Raw genomic sequence first — 26342 nt, 5'->3', positions numbered from 1 at the left:
GTTTCTTGCTCATTTTTGCTTGCCTCGCGGGCTCGACTAGGGTGACATGTCACGTGACCGACCGAGACGAGCGTCTTGTGTCAAGAGACACAGCGACGGATGTAATTGGGAGAGAATTGCCAAATTCTTTACATTTTTCAAAATCAATTCTTACTCATTTTTGCTAGCTTTGCCGGCTCGACTGGGAAAACATGTCACGTGACCGGGACGAGCGTCTTGACCGGAATGAATTGATCGTCGATAAAAAAAAAAAAAAAATTAAAAAATCCTGTGCGGCTTGGCGGCCCGGTACCGGTCCGCGAACGGGGGGTTGGGGACCCCTGCTCTATAGTATCGCAACCTTTTAATATTTCTATCGAGTCAATACTAAATAAAATAAAAAAAAACATTGCCTCTGAAAATGCTTTGCATACTTACCTATTAACAAATAAGCGATTGCTCAAACGAATCCGTGATGATAACCTAAGAAGTCTTTCTGGAAGGAACAAATGACATCATTTAGCGCTCTCTCTCTCTCTCAATTTCTGTTTGTGTTTTAGAAACCTGATAATTGATGTAGTAAAGTGAGACATGGTTTATTAAAAATATTTATAGCAGGCTATGTACACTTCAATATCTCAAAGTTATAAAGTATAAGGACAGGCAGAAACGTGTGTATATGTATGTGATGTTGGTCTTGGAGAGTGAAAAATGTATCATTTCTTATTTCCCATCGTAGCTTTTTTTCCTCGCTGTCAACTTTCAGGAACAAAAAAAAAGTGGGACTCAGTTCATGACTTTCCAATCCTATTTTGCTGTATGCTACAAGAGGAGCTGTCCATTTCGATGGATCTTTAAAATCTTTCCAAGTCTCTGTTTTGCTGTTGCCATGCCTTTCTTTAGCCGCTTGGCTGTAAAGGGAAGAAAAGACAATCAGTTAGTAAGTATCTATCGCTGTACGTGTCTTCAAACATCAGAGAACTCAAGATAAAACACCCGATGTTTGAAAACGAAATCTCTAGAAGGACTCTTTTAACATATGATCTCCACCCACAAATGCTGCCCAAATCCAAATGAAAGTCAAAAGGGCCGATTTTCTGTTCGGCTAGCACGTGGCTGGCTGGCTGGCTGGCTGGCTGCTGAAGTCGTTCATTTTCTGCTCCCAAGGGAGACTGCTCACTTACTGACCTTTAGCATCTGCAGAAACTCCACGATCCCCTTTTGTCATAGAGTTGCTGTTGGGAGCAGACGTGGATGGCCGCCTTTGGCTGAGGAATACCCCCGGCACCATGGGCTGCAGCACTCCTGGTAACTTGAGCGCTTCGCTGTCCAACTCGTGATGCGAAAGGCCGTCGTCGCCTCGGAAGTCCAGATCGCGATCCGCCGAGCCGCTATCTCCAGACATTTTTCGAGGCGACTCCTCGAACAGCGTAGTCTTCTTTTTGACTTTCTTCTTGATCTTTTGTTGTTCCTCCTATCGGCAGTGTTTAAGCCATGACTTGATTTGCAGCATTTGGAACAGCGCGAATGAGCCGCCCCCCGAATGTACAGACCTGATGCGAAAGCTTTGCCGCTGCAGCGGCCAAGCCCGTTTCTACGGAGGCCACGCGCGCTCCTTCTCTGGCAGGCCTTTCCTGCCGAGGAACTGAGGGTCCTACGCGAGCTGGGAGGAGATTGAAATCAAGACTTCACTCAGAATGCGAATGGAATGTTACGGCGCGACAGAATCCAGACCTGTGGGGCTGTACGGAACGTCGTCGTTATTTTTCCGTTTCTTCGATCTGGATTTGAAAATGGGATTGTCCTCCTCCGACTCAAATGACGGATAAACTATGGAAGATGCAACATTCTACATTCATGAACATTTCTCTCTGCTTTACGATGGTATTTAGACAAAGAGAGCGGAGCGGAGCGGCTCTATTGTAGGTTGAAATAAGCTTCAACGTTGATAGAAGATTGTTGTTTTCTTTGAGAAGTAACCCAAAAAAAAGAGATGACTTACTGCCAAAAACATGGGCCACCCGCGTCCATTTTCATCATCAGCATACGCACAATGAAATTGAAACGCCCGCATTTTGATTTGGAGCCTTACCATAATCGGAGTCTTTAAAGCACGCGTCCATGTGGTCCTGGTCATCATAATCAAGAGCCTCAAAACTGCAGTTCTTCTGGGGTTTCTTCAAGTGGTTCGTGGATTGCTTGCGGTTGCTGCCGTGACCAACGCCTCCTCCTCCTCTACTGACCTTCTTATTAGTCAGTGAACTGTGCATTTGCCAAATGTTCTTTGACTGACTATTGCTTCTTAACTGATTCGTGTTCCATTGCTGCTGCTGCAAGTTGTCGGATGATGACAGGTTGGCCATAGACAGCATGCCCTGAATGGCCTCCTGTGTGCTGGGAGATGCAGGTGGCTGACTGTAAACGAGTCAATAGAAAAATACGCAACAAGCCATTAGAAAAGCTCGCAGCACTGGTCACCAAACAAACAAAGATTTGGGATTCTAGGACATGACATCATGTCGTCCTGAATGTTGTTAGCGACCTAAATGTTGTACAGAGGCCGAGATGTGCCGGAGTCAAATTCCTTGTTTGGCATGCTCAAACTTGGCAAATAAAGATTGATTTGATTTGATTTGATTTTTTTTTTAGTTCAGAAGAGCGTTGTCCGTCTGGCCAGCCGTCCTTCCGTCCGTCCGTCCGTCCGTCCATGCATGAGGTATCCAATTAGAGATAGGCACATATCTTACCAATAAACGAGCCGTCTGCTCATGAGACCGGAAGTGGAATGTTTGTGTTCAACTGGCCATCATCTCTGTATTAAATAGTATTCGACAGTTAATATCTCAGTCCATTTTGATGACAGTAGCCACCTGTCGGTCCTTGATTACGTTTGCGGCTTTGGTCCTTTATTTGGTCCCAGAGGATGAGGCGCGTGGCGTCATCATTGTCATCATTGTCATCAGTTACACATTGTCCCAACGTTTTGCCTTCCATGCCTCTGCGTCCAGCACTGCTCTCTGTGCTTACTTTGAAATTGAGCCCATCAAGACTTTTTGTCTGCTTCTGGGACGGACGGAATCCTGCACCAAACGTGACAGCCTCCAAACCAAATTAGGAACTCAAACGTAAAAGGTGCACAGCTTTACAGAGACGGCGGACAGGCGGATGGGCGAGGGAAGCGTCAACAAGCACTGAGAAGAAGACCAAATCAACTGAGGTCTGCCTACCTGTTGGTGCTGTCTTCAATTCCACCCACTTGTTTGCTGGCTTGCAGCAAGTCAAGAATCCCTGCCGCACTGCCACCTTTTTGACTTGTATTTGTGTTTAAATTGCAACATTGACCCTCCGGCTTGCTGTCTGTGTCAAAATGTAGACTTTCTTCATCGGAAGAATCAGCAATCTGATTCTAAAAAAAACAAAAACAAATACCAAGGGCACAAACATTCAAATATGTACATACATACAATTGACAACGAGTCAAAACATGCAAACAAAACGAATCATGCGTCGTGTAGCACAAAAGGAGAAAAATGCGTCTGTTGCAAGCCGATTCGACAAAGATTAAACCTCGTGCTAAAAAAAAGAGCGAACCGATGACCATGACACTGTCGTTCCATTTAGAAGTCGAAGCCGCTGGCTGTCATGAACGATGACAACATTTGGTCGTTTGCCTCAGCATTACGCGACTGACCTTTCTCATTTTTCGGTTGAACCTTTCTCTCTTTAATTCTTCCGGTATCAAATTTCCAGATCAATACAAATGACACAAATGATGATGGATGAGAAGCAGTTCCATACCTTTGACACCACGGGCTTGGTCTTTGGGTTATTGGTTGCTCGAACTGGCTGTCTGATTTGTGAAAGAACTGCGAAACCAAAGGAAGGATTCAAAACACTGTACGGACATGTCCTGCACTGTACTGTACTGTACTGTACTGTACTGCACTGTACTGCACTGTACTGCACTGCACTGTACTGTACTGTACTGTACGCACAGCATGACATGACGTGACGTGACATGACTCACAGGCAAATTCTTTCTTGGTGCTGTTCCTTTTCCGTCGAATAGGGAATTCATCAATCTTCAGTTCTCCCTCGTCCGAGACGTACTCGTACTCATCTCTCACTGGCTTGCGTTTGTCCTCTTTGAGCTCTTGTATTGTCCCGACGAGACTCGCGTCAATGTGATTTTTCATTGGCTTTGTGCTAAATGGGAAAGGGCAGGATAAAGGGGAACTGCTTAGGCAGGCGCTTACTCGCTCAAATTGGCTTCAACTCTTCCCCGACGCATTCGAGACACCATTAAAACGACATTTCGACCGACGCCTTGGATTTAGCCGCGCTGGAGCGTCGGGCTGCAGTTTGTGCTCTCTGTCCTGCCATTCTGTACGTACCCCAGGATTTTCTTGCGAGCCAGCGTCAAAGCGGCTTTATTGCCTAAAACTGAGCTCCTGTCAAATTTGCAGTCCTCTTCCATCTTTAACAGGGAGTCTGGTTTACTATTCTGCGGGGCAAAAAGAGAAAAATGCTTATGTGACATCAGGAGCACAAACAATTCATATCGAGCCAAATCCTATTTTGCTATGCCAGCAAATAAGGACGTCAGACTCGAAGTTGGACGTTTGGAGTCATGCAAAGTTCAATCTTGGTTTTTAAAGGTCTCACCTTGTACTTCCATTTTGCTTCAGTCCTGTTTTTATTCTGTCCTCTAGTTTTGTTGAACTTTTCCACCATTTTTTGCTTCAATGTTTCCTTTTCGGAGATTGTCACCATTTTCTTCACAACCTGGAAAAAAAGGATATAGGACAATATTCATAATATATATATATATATTGATGTGCGTGTGTGTGTGTGCCTGTGTGTGTGCGCGAAGTATATCCAGTGATCCATCACTGTATATATGGACTATATATATCGATGGATCGGTCGATCAATCGATTGATTGATTGACAGCAGTGTACCAACACTTGTGTTGAAGTCAAAAGTCATCTGCCAATGTGCTTACCTTTGCTTTTGTTAGCTGGTCCAGGTTTAAGATATCCTTGGCATGAGACTCAAGAGCTTCAAAACTGGAGGCTTTAGGTGGAGCGGGTGAGTCGTGTAAAAGTGTGATTTTCTTCTTATCCCCCTCTTTGGCCTTGAGCATTTTCGGAGATTTTGGAGCCTTGCTCATCTTTGGGGCTTTGTGTGGTGCTCTATGCGGTTTCGGGGAGTTGCTCTTGTTTTTGACAGTCTCAAAGCTCGGCGAAGGAACCTCAGCTGGTGAAAGAGGATCTTCAAGATCCGAGTGGGGTGATGGAGGACTCTCCGATGGCAACTCGCTCTTAACGGCTTTCGTGGCATTCTAAACACAGAAAGCGAGCAACGACTAAGTTATCTTTTGATAAATCTGGACAATTGCATTTTATTTTTTTTTGTATTCTGAAATAGCCATTGAAAGCTCAGGTCCACTGTATTTGATTCGATCATCCTAATGAGTGCGTAATATTTGAACCAAATGCAATACAGGTACCTCTGAGAGTCTTATCTCTCTGGCAAGATCTTTAATGAGCTGTGAAGGTTTCATGTTTTCTGGAAGTTCATCTTCATGTTCTAAAAGGGCCTTACGAGAGAGAGAGAGAGAGAGGGGGGGGGGGGGGGGAGAGAGGGAGAGAGAGAGAGAGAGAGAGCGAGAGAGAGAGCGAGAGAAAGAGCGAGAGCGAAAAAAAAAAAAAACATGTTTATCTAATAGATCATGACAACACATATCCATCACTTTGAATCCGTACCTGCTTTTTGGTCCATGCTCTGAAGGCTCCATTGATGATTTTGGCACCATGGATCAGATACGGAGCTGGCTGCCTATTTGCTTTATGTAGACCTGCGTAAACGGGTATCGACAGTCATTATTACTGAAACAAATAACGAAGCAAAGCAAAACAAACCAAAATACTACATAGATAGGTTCGTATTTAACTCATGCTTCCAAGCTCAGACAACTCTTTTGAAGTACGACGCGTGACTAAATGGATGGTATGTATCCAAATCTCCCCGGTCAGCAGAAGGTACACATTGCTACGAATTTTCAGGCTAGCAATTTTTCCGACGGCGGCTATAATCTCTCTCTGCTTCCGTTGCTTTTTTTTTGGCGAGGTGTATGATGTCAATTCGGGCTGCCCCCGTACAAAACATTTTCAAACAATGCGGCTTGAAACTAAGCGTTCACCTTTGAATCGTTCAAGAAGATGACGTCCCACGTACCAGCATGCTGTTTCAAAGTTGGGAAACGGTGTGAGGGTTTTCACCTTTAGTCTCTTCTCAATTTCATTTGCTCTAAGGAAAATCAATGGTTTGAGTGACAGTGCAAAGAAAGACGCAAGGTTCATTTTGTGTTTGACCAAAGTGGTGTTCAGACCTCATCTGCATCTCCACGCTCAGGTTGTGGACAAAATGGCCAGAGAATGCCAAGCAGTCCACCGGAGTCAGAATTGCATTGATCCAACCTGAACAAATGCACACCGTTATCGATATCAAATTTAACAACAAGATCACAGATTAGTAAAACACACCCAGACAACTACCCAAATCAGATTAGGACTTTATAGAAATGAAGAATTCTCCATGAAAGTTGTGGGTCCAAAAGTTGTTTGTGTATATAATAAACTTTGTGTGTGTGCACGTGTGTGTGTGTGTGTGTGTCTCTCTCTCTTATTCTTATTGCATTACATTTAATCAAACAAAATACTTGTTCTATTAAATATGTGTTTGGGCAATTCTTATTTTTGTCCCGTACCCTTTTAAGAATAAAAAAACCCCAATTAGAATATTTCATATTGTCAATGGAAAAAAGGTGAGCCATTTCACGTCCTCAAAATATGTTTGAAATAGGATTGTCACAGGTAGTTTGGCAGTTGAACCTGATGGAATGAACAAAGTCTGTCCTTGCTTCAGACAGCATTTGTAACACTTGTCCACTTGGTCAGCAAAGAACATTTCGCTGCGGATGGACGACGACCTCCAGCGCTCGTACAGAGAAAGGTTGGCAGAGGTGGGCTTGATGAGAAAGAAAATCTTTTCTCCCTGGAAATACGTACAGGACATCCATTTTCAAATGCCTTCTTTGGCATGCACAAACTCGGTCAATAAAGCTGATTCCGATTTCTTGTTTTTGGAAAGAAAAGGCGTACAGAAGACAGGTTAGGAAAGGAGGCCGTACCTTCAGCACGTGATACCAGACAGAGGCGCCGCCGCACTCGATGTGGAAATCTGTGTAGCTGTCTTTAACGCATATCAGACAGTATTTAGTGACTTTAGGCTTTCCAAGCAGGGCATCTTCAGGCCAGTAGTTTTCAACCCAAGACAAATTGTGGACAATTTGGGGACCCTCCACAATATTACTCATCCTGTTCCAAAGAAAAAAGGACAAAATGAATTTGTACGCCATAGATACTGTCACACGGCCAAAATGACACAATATTTGGAAGTTCTTCACCGAGCGTGTACCTTGAGTCAGAGAACTCCAGATTGATTATATTTAATACTTTCTTTCGGTTTGTGCTGTAATAATAATCGACAAATTCTTTAAGCTTCATCTTGCTATCAGTCTGTTTAGTGACATCGACGACGTCAACTGCGACGTCAGGACCTGAGATGTAAAAAATAAATAAACATGGCAAAATTACACATGTTCATGAAAAAAGAATAGCCACCCATCCACCCAAGGCCAGCCATCCACCCAAGGCCATCCATCCATCCATCCATCCATCCATCCATCCATCCATCCATCCATCCATCCATCCATCCATCCATCCATCCATCCATCCATCCATCCATCCATCCATCCATCCATCCACCCACCCACCCACCCACCCACCCAGCCAGCCACCCACCCACCCACCCATCGTTTGTATCCGGGATCTCCTTCTTTCCGTCACAACCCGCAGATGGCGGAACGTAGATGGAGCGCTAAATGGAGCTTTCCTTTTCGACTCGGCTTCCGACTCGCACCCTCCTTTCTAGTCGGAACCTTTCTGGCCGCTTGGCGCGCCAGCTCGGGTTCCTTCCATGCCAGAGAGTTGACATTCCGTGTCGTCGCAATCGGACCGACAACATCAAATCTCGAGATTCTTGGCGAGCAGTACGCAAGTGGCTGACCAGGCCTTGCCTAACTCGAACTGAACAGCGGTTTGGCCATCCTGTTTACAGTGCGCTCCGTAATTAACATTGGGCGCAGCGGAACATCTCTCACGGCACACCAGTGTGTTGTGTCACGACACGGCGGTTGCTTGACAGGATGACAAAACAATATGCGGCGGCGGACATTACCGCGAGCAGTATCGAAATCAAGGTCGTCGGTCGTTTTGTCCTTACCGACGTAATTTTCCACATCGCTGATGTAAAAGGTGGGAGGCGGCATGGACATGCCCAAACCATCTTTTTTGGGAACCAGGATGGGTTCCTCAAAACCGTTCTCCTCCAGGTAATCCATCGTCAGCTGAGTGCCACTAAGTTTAACAACAATATCCTCAGCACTGGAAACAACACACAAAAGCCCAGTGAAAAATGCCTTTCCATCAAATTGTAATGCACATCATGAAACTACGCAAGCAGCATATCAAACGAGTCTTGTATTGTGATCATACAAATAATCAACATGATTCAATGCTTTTCTTTTTCTGACGTTGTAACTTGACATCATCTTCAGTAGCTGTATCTGGAGTTGGAAAAGCCTGAACTCATTTCCCCCAAATGCTATATAGTATGTACGTACGTTTAGTACGACAGACAGTCTGAGGTTGCATTTAATATGTCATGTGAATGCTTACGCGCGCCCACAAAAATCCCATTCCGTCCCAAAAATGCGAGCATTACAACTTGCAATGTGAGACTAACCCTCCTCCGTCTTTTTCTTAGTCCCTAATTGAATAGATGCTCCATAGGGCACATTGTGTACATCTCTGTATGGAAGGTTCCATACCTAAAACTCGAAATGTCAATACACGTACAGTTGCATCCGTCATAATCGCTCTGTCGCGTGGCTGAGGAATTGCCGCCGCATTTGATTCCTCATCATCATGACGACGAGTCTTAAGCAGAAGCCAGGGAAGACGAGTGGAAAACCAGTCACGTCAAATGAGTTTGATGAATATTACATTGTCACGTCTTGTCCACGGTTGCTGTATTGTATCTTTATGTGACCATGGTTTCTGTTGGCCCCTCCCCTCCCCTCCCCTCCCCTCCCGTGTTACCTCAATCAATGTAACCACAGTCACCTGCCTCTCGTTACCTGTCGTGTATTTCAGTCCCGTCTGCCCGCCGCTCTCGGTCGGATCATTGCTTTCTTGTTGCCTTCACGTCCTCTGTGGCACGTCCCTGTCGGTTCGTCCTCTAGTTATTTTGTTAAGTCGCGTCAGTTTGCCGAGTCTGTTAGTTTGTTTTGCTGACTAAAGCGAGCTGGTCCGAGGTGCACTTGGTCGCCCTGCTCCATCCGTTCCGTGACGTACATTTGAAAAACTGTAAAACAGGCTTACCTTGGAAATGTTCTGCTACGGAGCTCCTTGATGAAAACTTGACTTCCGTTCTGTACAGCGCGGACATCTGTGCTTTGCCATGGGTCCTGTTTGCCCCAATGCCTTTTCCGTTTTACTTAAGACAACAACGACAACAAAAAAGCAATGACTTCAATGAGCGTAAGTACTCAAATGAGCTACTTGCTACTTGCTGCATGACATAAACAGTCTGTCATCTCATGACAGAAAATCTTCCATGAGGCTAAAATGAGCTCACCGATAAGATGAAATAAATTGATGGGTAACAAAAACATCATGGAGGGGTTTCACAGGGCAGACATTGATTAGATGTATCATTACATTTCATCTCAAAAGGTCATGCACTTTTTAAATGCTTCATCCACTTGTGACATATGATGTGTTTTGCCCACAGATATTCTACGTACATGTGGATTTGCCGTGGGTCTTCTCGCAGTTTGGGCAATGGTATAAGTCAATGTCTGGGGCATCATCTTCATCCACACCGACGCAACTGAAACAAATGCAAATAGTTCACTTAAAAAGTACATGTACGTATTTGTTTGGGGCAAGATTCCAATGTTCAAACTTTATATCTTCAAGCTGTCGATGAAACAAACGCTCAATGTTTCAAAATCGTTGGACAAAATGTCTAGGAGTTTGATCGAATCTACAAAAGACCAAAATCGCTGTCCAATTCCCAAATAAAGTCCAAATGGTGCACTTCCTGTGAGATTGGCTCCAAAAAACGAGGTAGGTACTATTGGGCTGTTCCATACGTATGCATGCCTGCCAATTTTCGTAGCTCTGGCTGGAACGTACAACCTCGAATGCTTGCTTAAGTAGGGATTTTCGAAAGCAACTGTCTCGGCCCTGTTGTCAAAAATATTGTTTGGCCGTTTTCGTCACCGCTAGAAATCCAGTCTCGCTGGAAGGCTATTCCGAACTACGTACGTACGTCCGTACGTACGTACAGTGGTCGTAATCGTTTTCGCGACCCCCAAAAAAAGAACGAAATCACGTACCGAAAGCCTCCATTCCTGGAGGGATGTCGCAAACGCGAGACAAAACACACCGTAATGCATAGACGCCAGATAAAAGCGCGATCGAGGCTGCCTTTTGTCAAATCACCGGGCGAGAAGCTCCATTCTTGGAGGGATTTCGCAAACGTTGCACAAAACAGACGATATTGTATACACAAAATAACAGCGAGAGAGAATATCGACCAAGTCTCTCGCACTCGCGGTGCCGTCCGTCCGTCCTTCCGTCCGTCCGTCCGTCCCTCCCCTCTCATCGGGCATGTCATATCGCATTTAAACTCCGAGGAATGGCGAAGCCCACGAAAAGATAGTTAAAGCACATCCATGTTTTGGAAGGATATGTTGTGAGTTCTTCACCAAATTTTCCAACCGAGCTCAATGACTCCTTCCCTCCGCCTTCTTCGAGCGGCCTCTCTTCAGATGTAGATGAGCGACCGAGTCACAAAGCTGTCAAGCACGCTGAGGGAGGGAGGGACGGACGGACGGACGAACGAACGAACGGACGGCTCGCCGTTTTTATTTAGCCTCCCCAAATGCCAACACTCGCTAAAATGCACCACGTCAAATCGAGTACTTTACCTGCCGTGAAACCAGTCTTTGCAAGCATCGCACTCAATCATAAATTGGGTCACGTCGTAAGGTAATCTGCAGATGCAATAGACGGGTACAGTCGCCATGTTCGATTCACGGCCACGGCGTGTGCGCGCGCGCGCACGCGTAGGGGGAAGGGGCGGGCGCGTGCGCGTGCGCGGGCGCGCGGGCGGGCCGGCGGCCGCGGGATGTCTGCTCTCACGAGACAAACGAATTAAAAAATATACGTATCTCCCTTCACACAATGTAAAAACCCCAAAAATCCACTCAAATACAGAGTCACAATTTGCATCTACTTGAATTGGCTAAGATGAAACATCTTGTTTGGAGACTAACCTGGCAAGAGCCATATTCACAATGGAAGAACTCCTTATTTCTGCGCTTACCTCTTTGTTGTGACCAAGCTACCACAATTATGTAGCACCTGAAGGCGACGTCCACAACCAATGTTACAAAGCATAGCCGCTCGCTCGTTGATTTCTTTTTTTCTTTGTGCTCGTTGAGGCGGAAGACTAAAATGTAGCTTTCGAAGCAACGTTCAAGTCTATCAAACAAGCTAGCTATACTGCAAAACAAACACCAAACGATCGGCGATCTGTCTTTATTGGGTTCACAAGCATGTACAACTACCCCAAGTTGTTGAACAAACAAATTCAGCCTGGTGTTTGAGCACAGAATGAGCCATATTGCACATTGATCGTTTTCCAATCACGCTAGCGTGATTTGTTCTATTGAACTAGCGGCCTACAGACGCAGACTAATTACATGGACGTCCGTATGTACTGTATATATATAATATATATATACGTATATGAGGTGTGGTGAGGATATCATATCATCATATATCATTTATGATACATATTCTGTTGGTGTCATGACGTCAATGTGTGCTGCGGGTTTCTATCACATGCCTGAGTAGCTCTGTCACTCAGGGATGTAAATAGGTTAGTATATTGAATGTTTCAGAAAGTGACATTTTTACCTTAACTGACGACCAAGAGACATTCAACCAGCTTTTTTAACTGCATCTTGAAGTGTCAAGCGAGCCTTGAGGTGCCAACACAAGCACCAAATTGACTGGCGATGTGTAAACCTTTATTAAGAGGGGACGAGGGCCTCCCTCCTCTTGAATCAAAGGGAAGTCACTCCCTCCGCATACAAACACCGTCAACACGCACGAGACAAGTCAAACGGGTACCACTTACAGGAGCAGTGGAAAATCCACTCGCGTCCTTTTTAGAAAACCTCTCGTTTTTGACCTCGATGGCACGCACGCTGTTGCCGCGTATGGTCAGCCAGATCATCAGAACATGGAGAAACGCAGTTGTGAAGTTCAGTCAGGCTTGTTTGTCTACAAACTTTGAGAGGGGTGCCTTCAAAGCATGGGATAATATACATACGTAGTATCTCTGCCACCCATTGTACTTTGATGATGTCCAATTTCATTTTTTCACACAATTATTCCCCGTTTCGTATTGCCATTCAATTGCTGTCCATACGTATGTCCAAATTTGAAAGTCACAACAGCCAGCAGCGCCAGCCATTTTCAAATAACCTTGTTGAATTCAAAGGTGACCATTTATTAAAGACTTGTTCAAACTTGTGGTGGTGCATCTGATACTTTGTTTTGATGGGATCGCTAGAAAAAGCGATACTTTTCCCCGGGTACTCCCGCACGGATTACAAAATATGCTTCAAGTGAAGAGTGACTCGTCCTCATCTAAATGGATAATTATGAATGTTTGTTTGCACGTAGCATGTCTCGCCTCCCATCTTACCTGGAGTCAGCTCGGATAAATACTACATACTCCGGCTCACCAGCACCCTCTATAAAATAACCCTCTATAAAACCTATATGTATATTTCACAATGAGAAGCGTTGCATTGGCCGTTGCATTGGCAATTGGGTTGCATTGGCAATAGCGTTGCATTGGCAATTGCGTTGTGCACACACACACACGCACGCACACACACACACATTGAAACAAAACATGCAATAGGTATTTCACCTGCGAAAAAAGAATCTACTGTAGTGCCATGCCACAAACAGCTGGTTTTATGGAATGTGGCAACCTTTGCAGGCCAGTCACAATGTAGTATTAAATGTGTGGGTTTTGTGTGGCGACTCTGGTGTCGTTCCAAAAACATTGACCACTCTATATTGCCCTTAGTTGCGCTTGTGACGGTTTGTTTGTCGATGTGTGACCTGCAATAGGCGGCCGGCAACCTGTTGTGCCCAAATTCAGCTGCGATAGGCTCCAATAGCCCGCCGCAGGATCATTGGCTGCAGATCACGGAAGAATGGACATAGACATTTTACAAATCCAAATTCCTCCATAAATGCTGTTTGACATTTCCCCATGAAAAACAAGAGGCAATGCGGTGACAAAACGTCTTGTTCCCAAGTCAAGTCAAGATGGCCAGTTAAGCGCAACGGTCGGAGGCTACTTGCCAAGGTTCTTTCCAAGGATCTCGGGCACAATTTGATACATTTTTCACCCCAACCTTGGGCGGCGGCCTTCCCCCACCCCCCCTCCCCCACCCAACCCCACGGCTCTCCGGTCCATGAGCAGTAGCGATGATTAGAATATAGGCCTACACTTTGTTGGAAGATGAGCTGTTCAAGGATGTTTGTTTGAAAAGAATTCCTGCTCGATGAGGTCCGCTGTTCATACCGCACCGTTCAAATTGGGACTTTAGCACGCTATGTACGTATATGTATGTGTGTCACAGGGCTGAAATGAATCAATCAATCCATTCCTTCAATCCATTTTAGTGTTCGTGAAATGGGAGCTGGAGCCTTCGAAATGGCCTTGGGTGGCAGAATTGGATCTTTTTTGCTCAGAGAGTTGCTGACTGCTCGGGATGGAATGCTTCTTTGGACGGCCTTTTGGTTTGGTGGGTGACTCCAGTCCCCCCCCCTGCAGCACCTGAAATTCCCAAATTAGCAGGAAAATGCGGTTAGAAGCCACAAGCATACTGCGTGTTTGCACATTGTACATTACAATTTGAAGACATTGATAAATGTGACACTTTCACCACATTTTCTCTTGAATTCGATATTTGAAACCTGTCAAATATGTTCTCATTCAAATTAGTAGCAGTCCCAATTCAAATTAAAAGTGAAAATGTTCATGGGACTCACCTGTGACCTTCCAAAGACCACTTTTACATTATGTTTGTCAGAGTAACATTCTAACAAACATATAGTCTGCTCGCTGGCCATGCGGAACAGCATTACATCAACGCATCATCATCATCATCGTCATTCTAAGCCCTTCTCCCCCTTTTGTTATCACTTGAGAGTTGTGCCTCTCTGACTGACTAGACTTGAAAAAGGGGGACGGGCACTTTGCACTTTTTAAGCTTGTCCATTTTTTTTGCAGTTGCTTTGTTTTTGCGTTTTGATATTTGATTGGATATTAAAGAACCTGTCACATTGAGTGATAAAGAAGACAAGTCACAGCGCTCAGCTGACAACCTGTGAAGGAAGAAGGAGGCACCCAAACTTGTCAGGTAAATACAAATGTTACCTTATGGTCTTTAAAAAGAAAAAAAGAGTTTATTCTGGATGAAAATGGTCAACTTTTTGCTTTATTGTCTTGCTATTTTCTAATAAGATAATATATAAAACAGCATCATTCCTCACCATATACCTCGGGGTTTTTTTTTTTTTTTTTTTTTTGTGTGTGCATTAAAATTAGATCAAGATGAAAAATGACAAAGTGGCATCATGCGATATTTTCAGTTGTCTAGCCCTGAAAAGAAAAGTTTGGACACCACCTGGCACCGCTCCACGCTAATAGCATTCATTTCTAACAACAAAACAACAAATGTCCAATCAAATGTACAGTACATATATGCATATCTACTGTGATTGTTCATGAATGATGACGGAATCACATGAATGGCTGCTAGCTATGCCTTCAAACTTACAATTTTTTTCCATTTCATCCTTCTGTTCTGGTACCATGTTTTGACTTGGAGTTGACTGAGACCCAGCGACTCGGCGAGGTCTAATCTGTAACCAACCAGTGGAAACATTTCAATACAATGACAATAAGAGCTCAACAGTTAAGTGGGAGGCAGGTGAGGCAGGTGAGGCAGGTGAGGCAGGTGAGGTAGGTGAGGTAGGTGAGGTAGGTGAGGTAGGTGAGGCAGGTGAGGGTAGGCATATACATATATATACATCCATACATCCATACATACTATACACACACACACCATATTTGATTTTATGCTATTGTATGATTTGTGCATATTGTCTCATATATCGAAATGAAACGTGACAAGACCTGCGCCTTATAGTCCAGTTAGGGTTAGGGCTTATATTTGATTGCCCCCTAATTTTAGTTGGCGCACTTTTGTCCGCGTGGATTCACTTTCGGGGCATTATTTCCACGGCTAAGTACGTTTTGTATTTCATTAGTGTTATTTGGTGGTGTGGAATTTATTTCCAGCTCATTATTTGTCTTTGAAATGTAAGAAGCGCCACATAAGGAGCACGCAAAGCGGTGCCGCAATCTTTTGCTCCCTCGACTGGACTTTGGTTGTCTTTTGTGCTTTTATTTATCGTCGCTTCGGAACCCGACGGCTTCGCTTCTCGACGCTTCTTCTGGAACTAATTAGTGTCCAGATCCAGGGCTGTACTGGATTTGTGTACATTAGGTCGGGCTGTCACTTTAACACATTCATTAGATCGATTAATTAGCATGCTAATTAACAGACTATGAAAAGGAACACAATTAATGGTGCACACATTTCAAATTGGGCCCAGTGAATGACACATAGGCTACAAGGCTGCAGCGGTACGTGCCTTGCTTCCAGCGCCGCTAGTCATGAGCAAATGTTTTGTTCTGCTTCCCCCCGCCTTGAATTAAATACCACTTACCTCAATAAACACTCTGTTGCATTGGTCTCGGACATTCTCACAAACACTCTTGAATGACGATACGACTTGGTAGATATTGTTCGATATTACCCAGCAGAGTGCAGCAAAAGGAGCAAAAATAAGGCGACAATTCAATCATCACAGTACACAGCTATTTCAGCTCTGATGCAAGTCGAACGATACCATTTGTTTTTAGGAAACAAAATCAAATCAAATAAATAAGGTTCAACACCTTTTTAGCAACTATCATGCGCACAACAAACAACTTGAAAAGATTTCATCTGAAGTTGTAAAAGCATCATGGGAAACGTCATTCCACCCAGTCACATGTTTTGGTTGTTGTTTTTCAGTGCATTGACGTTCCCATTTTCAAGCTGCAACTACAGTATGAGAGTGGTACGTTTGCTTGTACACCAAGTAGTAGACAAAGTGGATCTTAAAAAACAAAACAAAAAAATCCATTTCATATTTGATTTCACTGTTTTGTAATCCATTTTTAAATAACGCACCTGGCCTAATTGATTTGCCGATGTGCTTTTGAATTTCATTTATCCAGCACACTACACGGATGGATAAAAATGGGGATTTCAAATATTCTCTTCTTGGTGTTTTCAACTCCAAATCTTTATTTGGGGACATTTTCTATTATTAATCTTAATTTATCCAGTTCATTACAGATCATGCAACTAGATTTTTTTTTAATCACCTCACATAATATACGTATAATACGTGTGTGTGTGTGTGTGTGTGTGTGTGTGTGGGTGGGTGTATGTACTCTCGCGCTCTCTCTCTCTCTCGCTCCCTCTCTCTCGCTCTCGCTCTCTCTCACACACACACCCCAATTTCGCACATTACATTTTACTGTGTCAAACTCTTTTTTTATCGCTTTTAACAGCTTAGCTCAGAGGGCCGTTATGACAGCGACACCAAATAAAGGTTTAACGATCTCGTATTAATACATATAAATAACAAATCAAAGGATTACCAGTTTTGAAAGAATATTTTCAATGATTGTTCAAATGACTTTAAAAAGGCGAGCTGCATTTCCTTGTGGGATGAATAAAGTCATATTTTGTCTAATGTAATCCAAAATAACATGGCAGGCCGGAGTTGGCCCCCGGGCCTTGAGTTTGACACGTGTGCTCTATATCCGTCCGTCTATTTTGTCCCAATCTGAACATGGAGTAAAAAAATGACATTGAGAACAAATTTGGAGTGATATTTACTAACATTAAGACGAGCAATGTTTTTTTTTTAGTAATGTGTGGGTTCATTCCTCACGCCTTGAGTCACCCTTATTTGAGTAAAAGGTTGTCAAAATCTCTCCTTATAAAATGTACTTACAACTTCTGTGTGAAAAAAAATTATGTGTCATTTTGGAGTAAATATTACTCCAAACTTGTTTCAGTGTAGAACTTACTGTGAATCTTTTACTCTCTTCCAATTGTTCATTTTTTACTCTCTTCCAATTGTTGATTTTTTTTTTTACTCTCCGTGGGTTCAGAGTGGGACATATAGGCTATTAGACTATAGACTAGCCAATGCGATGATGATTTTTTTTTTCTTTCTTTCTTTCTTTTTTTTTTCTTGGCTCTCATCACTTACCTGTCAGGAGTAGAAAGATATTTCTGCTTCTCGAAGCGTTTTTCTAGACCCATCAACTGTAGTTCAGTGAACACGGTTCGGCTTCGGCGGCCCTTCTTGCTTTTGCTGGCTCCGTCGGATTCGTGGTCCAATTTTGCCCGGAGGTGAGGCTCAAGAGGCAAATGGCGTGAAGGCAGGCCGACGTGCAGATCTGCGGCGGCAGCCGATAGGAGCGGGCACGGCAGCGGGGCCAAGGGGAACTTCACCACGTTCGTCCGGTCAGCCTTTAACGCTTTGAGAAGAACACGGGGGGGGCAAAAAAAAAAAAAAATGAATAAGGCATATGAGGATTTTCATTTGCTATTTTTCCTATTTCTCATCACATTGTATTAGTCTTAGAAGGCTGACTCAAACGAAAAGTAAATATGTCCATCGGTGCTTGTTTTGTTTTTTTTGGCATTTAAAATATATTTTCGACATATACAATTATAAATCCAATTATTTATAAACACAACTCTCGTTAGAGCCATGATGTGGAAACATCCCTGAGTCATTAATACATGTACCGAGCCTACTGTAAGAGTCTTATTTATCATCGAAGAAGCTTTCCAGGTGATCAATGCAATATGGCTTACTAATAATAATATGTCCGATTAAGGAATCAAATTTATTCTTATATTACTAGGCCCCGTTTGGATTTGACCAAGGCAATTGACATAAAACGGCATCAACTCGGATACTTTCGATTTATTTACGCGTGGTTTTCGATAGAAAAAAAAAAAAAAACATACGTACAGCATTTGAAAGTAATAGGTTTGCATAATTTACCGTTTAGTCGAGACAACTTAAAGTCACGGACGTCGCGTGAGAAAAAAAAAAAGGGACAAAAAGAAGTTTCCTACATGTTTGATTAAAACGCTCTTCCGTAGAAATGACTCCGTGTGGGGCTTTGTCCGATATCGAATTAAAGCGTCAAAGTGAATCCATCTAAAAAGGCCGATCGTTTCAGTTTGTTCTTACCCATTTGGTTACGGAACGCACGAGTGGAAAGGAGCGCGTGTACTCCGAATTTGAGAAGCTCTCTCGTCGGCGCCGCAACTTTGTGTTCGGGATGATCGGTGAGGATCTCCTCGATCATGAAGCTGCGATAGCGATGCGGCGTCCCCTGAACTTTCCGAGGACAGTAAAGTGCCCCGAGGTCCAAAGGATGCGGTTGCTGCTGCTGCTGCTGCATGATGTGGAGACGTAGGCCACCTGTTTACAGCAGAAACTAGGCAGCTCTCATATTCCCACTGCGCTGAGCTTCCGTCCGGATGTCAACGTGTCACATCAAATTGATTGTGAGGAGTGGGGCAGAACAAAAATAGCTGAGCTGACCTGAGCTGAGCTGAACTGAACTGAGCAGCAGCAGCAGCGGCGGCGGCAGATGGAGCAGCGTCCTCCTCCGTTTTAACTTGTTGGCCAAACGTACGAGTCAAATGAACGTACTCGGTCATCTCACAAATCCTGACTGCGTGATCATGCCCACTGATGGGAGGGACCGCCGCGATGGATGCGCGGACGACGGATGGACGGACGGACGGACGGACGGACCGACGGCGGACGGACGGACGGACGGACGGACGGGGCTTTCAATGGCTGTGCATGCGGAGATCATGAATAGGCCTATTATTCGGTTAATTGTCTATGGCACCGCCTCTTCTTGCTGTTGACTTGCTCCATTAACACTCATTTAACAAATAATAGCCTTATGGCCTATTCATTTGAAATGAATGAACTCTGATTGCACTGTCCAACACGTAATGACTGGATTTGAAGCATTCCTTTTTTCGCGCAGTACTGCAATGTGGGGTGACTGATGCTGACGTGGTAGCTACAAATGCTTGACTTTGGTCCGGGCATGCAGTGCAGTGCGTTGCGGCTGGCTGCGCTTCCCACTTCCCACGTCGGACGGTCTCCTCTCCACGTGCCGTCGGCGAGCGACAGCAGTGAGCGCTTTCACGGCGGGGAGACGAGGGATCCGTCCAGGCTCCTTGCAAGAAGACGCAGCCATCCCAAACACGATGGGGACAACAGGACAATGAGAATGGATGGCTGGACCCGGGGCTGGACTGGCAGAAGCTTGTTTTGGTACCATTTCATTCTTTTCTCCCACTTTACCCCAAAAGACCAGCCTCTTAAATGGACTAAAGCACTTTATATCGACGTCACACGGTGCCCAAAGCGCTTTACCAATTCCCGTGCAAATAGTCTAATTATTTGGCTTATTACTATTAGACCAGGGGCGGGCAATTCATTTTGCAAAGGGGCCACACGAGAAGCTGTCTGTCTGCCTGCCTGCGTGGCTGCCTGCCCGCCTGCCCGCCTCCCTGCTTGCCGTCTGCCGTCTGCCCAAGGCCAACTAAACATTCTGACCTCAACTTTGAGTTAGTATCTAGAAAAAAAAATGTTTAGACATGTTCAAAATGGGCAAAAATACATTTGAAACCAAATGACTATATTAACTAATTGACTACCATCTCATATTGGCCAGATTCAGTCAAGAGTCCCAAATATCATAAGTAATTTTAGACCCCCAATTTTCAAGCCTATGTTTCGTCTGCCCCCACCCCACCCCATATCAGTCATTCCTCCCGCTAATCCCTCGATTTTACAGTCAAGTAAACAGTTTACATTGTGGGCAATGGGACGAAACACCTCTTTGCTGCTCTTGCTGCTCTTGCTGCTTGTGACAAAGGCCCCCCCACCCCTGCCCCCCCTCCAAGCACCCAACGGCTGATATTGGTCAGCCATTGCAATGAAACGCGCGGGGTCCAGTTGCTTGGTCTCATCTATACAGATTGACAGAGTGCAGGTGTCCTCCAACTCCCGCTGCACTTTAGAGGAAAACGTTCAATTGGGGGTCTATAGCATTTAAATGGAGCAATAGGTCAAGGGCTCCCCTCAACAGCTCTGATCAATACAAAGACAGTATCCAGTCGGCTTACTCTGGCTGGCCTGCCTGCCTGCCAGAAAAAAAGACATGTAAACCAGGCGCTGACCAATGACCTCCTGCAAACTACCCACACCTCAAAAGAAACCTCTGATGGATGAGGCCACACACACTCATTTCGTGCGTGTGTGTTTACAAGGTTTGGATTAGCACCACACAATGAAATTGAAATGTTGACCAAATGGGGAAAGAAATGCCAACGCTTTAGGATATGACCAGAGATGACACGGAGGAGGAGGCAGTTGATTGGCAGGATTTGGCTCACCGTGTGTTCAGGTGGCTGCCGCACCTGCCTGCCCCTACAGCAAAATGTGTGTATACAGACAGTATCCATCCATCCATCCATCCAAGCAATCAAGCAAGCAAGCAAGCAAGCAAGCAAGCAAGCAAGCAAGCAAGCAAGCAAGCAGCATAATCCACCCACCCCAACTCAAAGCCGTCCACCATGATCAGGTGTCGGGCTCATGTATATTATTTATAATATGACCTAAACAATATTCTCACGTGTCTGTGCGTCCGGCGCGCAATTCACACAAGCAGATGTAAACAATCACGGTGAAAGTCGGAGAAGTGCAGAAAAGCACACTATTAGAGCGAGCGAGCGAGCGAGGGGGGAAGGAAACTTACTGCTTTATTCGTGTGCTCAGCGACATGACTACGTATATCATGTCTTTTACTTTTATGCTTGAAAGTAACAAGCGGAAATGCCACGATAATTGCATGAGAGTGACCAGCCCATTTATGGCAGCCGGATATTGGCTTTCTTGACTTTGTGTGGGCTACTGACATTCATCTGCAAAATTCCATAGCTTACGCATTTTGAGAGGTCATTTGAGCGACTCAGTACATCCAACTTTGCAGTGTTCTGCTGTCAAATGTGCAAATCTCTCTTCCACTGGGCTTTGAGTGCATTACAGCGCATCCAGGGAATTTGGTCAAAGTACAACATAATCATCTGTAGAGCTTGGAATCATTACCTTTGCCAGAGACTAAATTCTTGAATTGATTATCAAATTGTTCGTTATTAGCCAAAGAAATATTGTTCAGCGTATACATTTCATTTGTAAATATTGAACGCGCAAACCAGAAGGAATCCTAAATTCATGGAATTTTTACACATCCACATTGCTGTCCGTGTTTTTATTGCACTATGTGTCATTAGGAATAGGTTTTGCGCCAGCCGGCAGGAAATGTAGTTTTCCATATGGAACAGTAGACAGGCCATTCGTTTGAAGACGTTTAGGCACACACTTAAGTCATCTCAGCTATAAAGTGACGGTTAATGAATTGCATATTAGTTCTAGCCGCAGACAGACAGGACAACCGTTTGCTCCCGTCTCATTTTGATTTGAACTCCTCGCCCGGCATATAAATAAAAGTCGCAAGTCTTTGAGGGCCGATGTAGTTATGCCATGCGTGTCGTTGATGAGCAACTCATGTGAGTGACACGCACTGCGCTTCATAAGAAAAAAAGCAGCTCGGCGGGTTCAGGCGCTGCGGCTGGCTAGAAGCAGGCAAGCGCTCCATTCATTAATCACTGCAGTAAACAGACCATCTCGCGACACCTGGTCGGGTTAATGCTTCAAACCTGGGTGCAATTACCCAGCCCTCCCACCCCCCGTTCAAGGCAGCCCCTCACACGAAACCTTGTGATTGTAAAGGAAATGGGAATTAGCAGAAACATTTCAGAGAGGTGGTCTGCAGTTTGCATGGAGGAGACCTTGCGAGGGGGGTTGCTGGAGATGTGGCTTGATTGGACTTTTCCCTGTGGAGCACATGGGAGGGAGGGAGGGAGGGAGGGAGGGGCAAGGGTCAGCCCTACATCAAATTAGCAGTGTCTGTTATTTGAGACCAAAATAAAGTACGGGGAGAGGCAAATGATTTCCCCAATGCAGGGACTCCTTTCTGTTGAAATGACCAGGAGGGGAGGGCACGCTGCAATTAGTGGTTTGTTTCTTTTAGACTGAAATATGGCAGTAATTCTTAGCTTTCAACTCGTTTAACCGGGAAGACCTATTGGCCAGCCAAACGAAGGAGGTAATTGTAACACGACACGGCAATTTTTTTTTTTTTTTTTTAAAGTGCACCACTATTACTAAATGGAATCCAAATCACTTTTTTTCAAGTGTAGACAGACCGGTGATGCAAAACATGCCTCCAAAGAGGTTTTTTCTTTGTGCAAGCATTTATTAGATTGCATCGCCGCTGATTATCATTACGCTTTGGTTTGATTTTGTATCGTTTGACTGGGCAGTTAGGCTCATAGAAACGGTGTATTGTATTCCAATTTGTTTGTAGTGCTTCCGTGGCCTCCTCAGTCCCGACTTGTCGAGATTGGAATTCATTATCTTGGTTGCTTTTGCTCCATTGCATATGATAAAAAGTGCTACTCAACCACCATATGGTTCTCCACGGTATTAGTAAAGATATTGTCTATTAATAGGTCGGGATTCTAGTAATACGAGGATCGAGGTTGAGGCGATGGATAAAGGCTTGTGCCATTTTGTCTTTGTTAGGATTTAAATGCTCACTATTAGTCACCACAGATAAACGCTGTTTGTTTTTTTGTTATGTTCAAGGGTTGTGTCTCCAAAGTTGAATCTATGGAGGTGAATAATGACTATTTTCTTTGCAGTCAATGGTGTTGTTCAAACGTTGGTTTGTTGAAGGCCTGAAAAGTCTTCTTTTCTGGGTCCTGTGAGTGAATTGTAAGTATTTACTTGTAGTTGATTGTATTGAGCAATTATTTGTGTGAATTGGGTGTGAGTAATAGCGGCGGTGCCACACCAGTACCTGTTTACTTTCCTTCCACAAAGTTCAAGTTTAAGTTTACTTTATTGTCAAAAATTCTATGTAACAGGGCTAGCACAGAAGTTTGAAATTGCGTTTGACCAGTCTCCAATGTGCAGTTTAACTAAGAACATTTAAATAAGACATTGACATAAATCTCTTTCTTTCTCACACACACACATACACACAACACACACATACACAGCTAACTTACTAATACTGAATTTACAATTCTTTCTCTGACATATTCATTCACAAAGTGGTTTTAGTGTGCAGCTGCTTTGAGCGGAAGTGCGGGGATGAGTGATGGATGGATGGATGGATGGATGGATGGATGGATGGATGGATGGATGGATGGATGGATGGATGGATGGATCCCCCACTGTAGGAGGTAAGCGATGTCACCTCTCTGACTGCTCTCAGCTGGAGCTGCTCTCCCCGCTCAGGCATTGGCCTCCTTCTGCTCCTAGTCTTCCTTTGTGTATATCCTAGTAGTACCTTGCTCCGTCTTTCACTAAATGTCTTTGACTGGGTCTCTCGTTCTTCCCTGCTGGCAGTCGTGGACATCAAGAATTCGTTCGTTCGTTCGTACGTTCATTCATTCAAACTCTTCGGCTTTCCTCGGGACAGGCCGAGCTCACGCGGGCCCGCCCGCCCGCCGTGCCGCGCCGCGCCAGGTTTGACTTCCGCTGGCGCTTTGTTTCCCACTTGGACGCACGCCTCTGTGCAGCTGTGCTCCAGCTGCGCGAGTTGGGCTGAAGCACTCTTCTTCCAGACCTCAGAGAAAATCCAGATGACGCGTGCCGGCGCTGCCATTTAATTGCGCTCATTACGGACGGACAAGTTTGAATGTGTCAACAGCTAGCAAGAACAAGAACGCGCTCTGCCTGCGGACATTCAAGTCAATTGAAACAATCAGACTGGGAAGATGTCATTAAATAGTGTATTTGTAGCGACTTTGCTGATTTCGGATCTGGTCCGACAAGCGACAGAATGGTAATAATTTTATTCAGCTCTAATTTGAGAGTCCCTTGAAATTCGGTTCCACGCCAGGTGCTAAAGCGGTCTGCTGGCTAAGTAACTTGTCCATGATGGCTATCTCCGTGTCTCTTTCCTGCACATCGCCCTCGGGAGTCCAGGACATGTCATGTTGAAGTTTGAATGCACCGACAAACTGATGAGGACAACCTGGGCCCCATTCCTGTAGGACGGAGAGAATTTCAAAGAATCATTCGTTGCACAGTGAACAAGCGAGGTGCTGGGGCAAATTCTGTGTGCCATAGATATGACTGGAAACTATCAAGTTGTACTTAGAATATCTGAAAATGATCAATTCATGCTAAAAATAGACATGCTCCTACCCATCGCCACCAACGGGCCAGTTTTTGTCTTTGGGGGAATTCTTGCACACCACAACAAAAATGAATGTAATAACATACAAACAATGACCTACCGCAGGAGAAATGATGGAAAAATATTTTTGTCCAGATGGCCGCTGATACAGGTAATACATGTTGCCGGCTTTTTTCACCAGGTTACAGGCAGCATGGTGGAGCTCAGCATCTCTTTTTGCTTCTTCTAAGACCTAGACATGGACATGCATTTATTTATACGGTTGTCAATAATCATCGTTTGAAATGTGTCAAACAAAGGACCTCTAGGACTCCAAGTAGAGCTATACCTATGTGATGAACTGATTGGACCAATTCGGGTTTTTCCTTCAGTAACATTCCTAGATCATACTTTACAGTGCCTTGAGAAAGTATTCAGGTTCCATTGAAAAGTACAAGATTGACTTATGGCTTTCATCCGATTCATCTGTTCACAGAAAACAAGGATGTAGGCTTCCCTGCCCCTTTGCGGACGGAGCATGGCACGTTACAGACCAAACCATTGACTCGATCTCAACGTATTCTTGCACAATTTCTGCAATGTCAAATTCAAAATATTTCTAAAATGACTAAAGTGATGGAAATGTACGAACGAAAACATGTAACAAATGTCTTTTGAGCAGCCCGTTATACCGGGCCATGCCTCCACCATACGGACGGACCCTTGAAATAAAAGCCGTCTTAGGCGCCATGTTAGGAGAGGACTCGTGGAGCAATTCTTTGGTGCGCTCACCTTCCTTGCTCGTTCTTGTAGATATCTGATCTGGTCAGCAATCACAGACAGTTTGTTGCAAGCATTGGCTTTTATGAACTCGTCTCCCTGAGGAATAAAAAAAACGTCACTCTCAGCTCAAGGCAACAAATGATCAATTGGATCACATAAAACGTGTCAAACCTTCTGCAGCTGTGTTGCTAAAGCAACAAGATCCATCGTGTCCCCCATTCGAGTGGTCTGGTAAGAGCTGACAAGTTCCAGTCCACCAGGAGAGGTGCTGCTCTCCACCAGAGTCACTAGAGAATAATACTGATGTTTACATTCAAATGCTTTCGCGCGTGGTATGTATGTATGTATGTATGTATGTATGTATGTATGTATGTATGTATGTAGTATGTATGTAGTATGTATGTAGTATGTATGTATGAATGAATGTATGCATTCACTAGGCTGGCTGGGGAAATACAGTCGTCTGAATGGACACAAGAAGTCCAATGGCATAAGCAGAAACTGCTGTCAACGTGTTACAAGGTAACCTGCGGACCTGTTTCTTTACCTTTCGTTGTTTTGTCGAGCTGCGGCGTCGGGAGCTTGACAGTTCCATCCATTGTTTTCGAAGTTGGCCTTGATTGAAATATCCTTTGCGCAAGTATTTGGTGGAATTCGCTCACTTAAGTAACCAGATTGTCTTGCCAGCATAACAGCGTTACTTAAGTTCCTCAACTGGTAAGGACAAAGGTCACAAGCTGTATCCAAATTCGCAGGCGGCGTCCTCGGAAGGCAGCTTTTTCGGCCGGTTTTCAGGCTTCGTGACGTCATTTCCGGAGCGACACGATGCCACGTGACGTGACAAGCGAACGCAG

At 44.5% G+C, this 26342-nt stretch overlaps 3 protein-coding genes and 1 long non-coding RNA gene across 6 annotated transcripts; 1 reads left to right on the top strand and 3 right to left on the bottom strand.

Moving 5' to 3' along the window:
- Positions 1 to 559: 559 nt before the first annotated feature.
- Positions 560 to 11239, bottom strand: phf2 (PHD finger protein 2). Of its 3 annotated transcripts, none has more exons than XM_049733157.1 (22): positions 11105 to 11239; positions 9914 to 9999; positions 9489 to 9603; positions 8329 to 8489; positions 7462 to 7603; positions 7175 to 7361; positions 6876 to 7038; positions 6374 to 6461; positions 6185 to 6291; positions 5748 to 5839; positions 5492 to 5581; positions 4985 to 5323; positions 4645 to 4764; positions 4374 to 4483; positions 4007 to 4185; positions 3778 to 3845; positions 3207 to 3385; positions 2072 to 2394; positions 1714 to 1809; positions 1533 to 1642; positions 1168 to 1453; positions 560 to 890 (listed from the first exon to the last, which is right to left on the bottom strand). In XM_049733157.1, exons 1-22 carry the CDS (start codon positions 11200 to 11202, stop codon positions 802 to 804), a joined length of 3228 nt encoding a protein of 1075 aa, XP_049589114.1. In that variant the 5' UTR covers positions 11203 to 11239; the 3' UTR covers positions 560 to 801. The 3 variants fall into 3 exon arrangements, with proteins under 3 accessions (XP_049589114.1, XP_049589115.1, XP_049589116.1); XM_049733158.1 differs by having other exon boundaries at positions 1533 to 1633; XM_049733159.1 differs by lacking the exon at positions 11105 to 11239 and adding an exon at positions 10712 to 10876.
- LOC125977038 (uncharacterized) lies at positions 9508 to 11033 on the top strand. Its single transcript, XR_007484546.2, has 2 exons — positions 9508 to 9647; positions 9901 to 11033. It is a non-coding gene; the product is annotated as an uncharacterized lncRNA (long non-coding RNA).
- Positions 11240 to 13650: 2411 nt separating the features above from the next.
- Positions 13651 to 19125, bottom strand: barx1 (BARX homeobox 1). The gene is made up of 4 exons (XM_049733974.1): positions 18612 to 19125; positions 17613 to 17883; positions 15053 to 15137; positions 13651 to 14046 (listed from the first exon to the last, which is right to left on the bottom strand). Exons 1-4 carry the CDS (start codon positions 18823 to 18825, stop codon positions 13879 to 13881), a joined length of 738 nt encoding a protein of 245 aa, XP_049589931.1. The 5' UTR covers positions 18826 to 19125; the 3' UTR covers positions 13651 to 13878.
- A 5177-nt stretch (positions 19126 to 24302) lies between these two features.
- Positions 24303 to 26304, bottom strand: c11h1orf50 (chromosome 11 C1orf50 homolog). The gene is made up of 5 exons (XM_049733087.2): positions 26036 to 26304; positions 25660 to 25775; positions 25498 to 25584; positions 24827 to 24958; positions 24303 to 24574 (listed from the first exon to the last, which is right to left on the bottom strand). The coding sequence occupies exons 1-5, from the start codon at positions 26085 to 26087 to the stop codon at positions 24389 to 24391; spliced, it is 573 nt and encodes a 190-aa protein (XP_049589044.1). The 5' UTR covers positions 26088 to 26304; the 3' UTR covers positions 24303 to 24388.
- Positions 26305 to 26342: the final 38 nt, after the last annotated feature.

The sequence above is a fragment of the Syngnathus scovelli genome, chromosome 11 (assembly GCF_024217435.2).
Source record: "Syngnathus scovelli strain Florida chromosome 11, RoL_Ssco_1.2, whole genome shotgun sequence".
Lineage (NCBI taxonomy): Eukaryota > Metazoa > Chordata > Actinopteri > Syngnathiformes > Syngnathidae > Syngnathus > Syngnathus scovelli.
The sequence above is the reverse complement of the archived record's forward strand: the minus strand, read 5'-3'. Positions and strand labels throughout refer to the sequence as shown.

Bases quoted from the DNA above. Each gene is read 5' to 3' on its own strand.
- phf2 (XM_049733157.1), bottom strand. From the start codon at position 11,202: ATGGCGACTGTACCCGTCTATTGCATCTGCAGATTACCTTACGACGTG. The intron at 7,604-8,328 runs GTAAGGACAAAA...TTTACATCTCAG, and splicing joins CGATGTGGAAAATTACGTCG to GTCCTGACGTCGCAGTTGAC. The intron at 3,386-3,777 runs GTATGGAACTGC...TGTTTTTTTTAG, and splicing joins CCAAGCCCGTGGTGTCAAAG to AATCAGATTGCTGATTCTTC.
- c11h1orf50 (XM_049733087.2), bottom strand. From the start codon at position 26,087: ATGGATGGAACTGTCAAGCTCCCGACGCCGCAGCTCGACAAAACAACG. The intron at 24,959-25,497 runs GTGAGCGCACCA...GTCCATGTCTAG, and splicing joins TACAAGAACGAGCAAGGAAG to GTCTTAGAAGAAGCAAAAAG. The intron at 24,575-24,826 runs GTAGGTCATTGT...TCCGTCCTACAG, and splicing joins TTTCCATCATTTCTCCTGCG to GAATGGGGCCCAGGTTGTCC.
- barx1 (XM_049733974.1), bottom strand. From the start codon at position 18,825: ATGCAGCAGCAGCAGCAGCAACCGCATCCTTTGGACCTCGGGGCACTT. The intron at 17,884-18,611 runs GTAAGAACAAAC...TTCTTCTCAAAG, and splicing joins TGCGTTCCGTAACCAAATGG to CGTTAAAGGCTGACCGGACG. The intron at 15,138-17,612 runs GTAAGTGATGAG...GGTTGGTTACAG, and splicing joins TATCTTTCTACTCCTGACAG to ATTAGACCTCGCCGAGTCGC.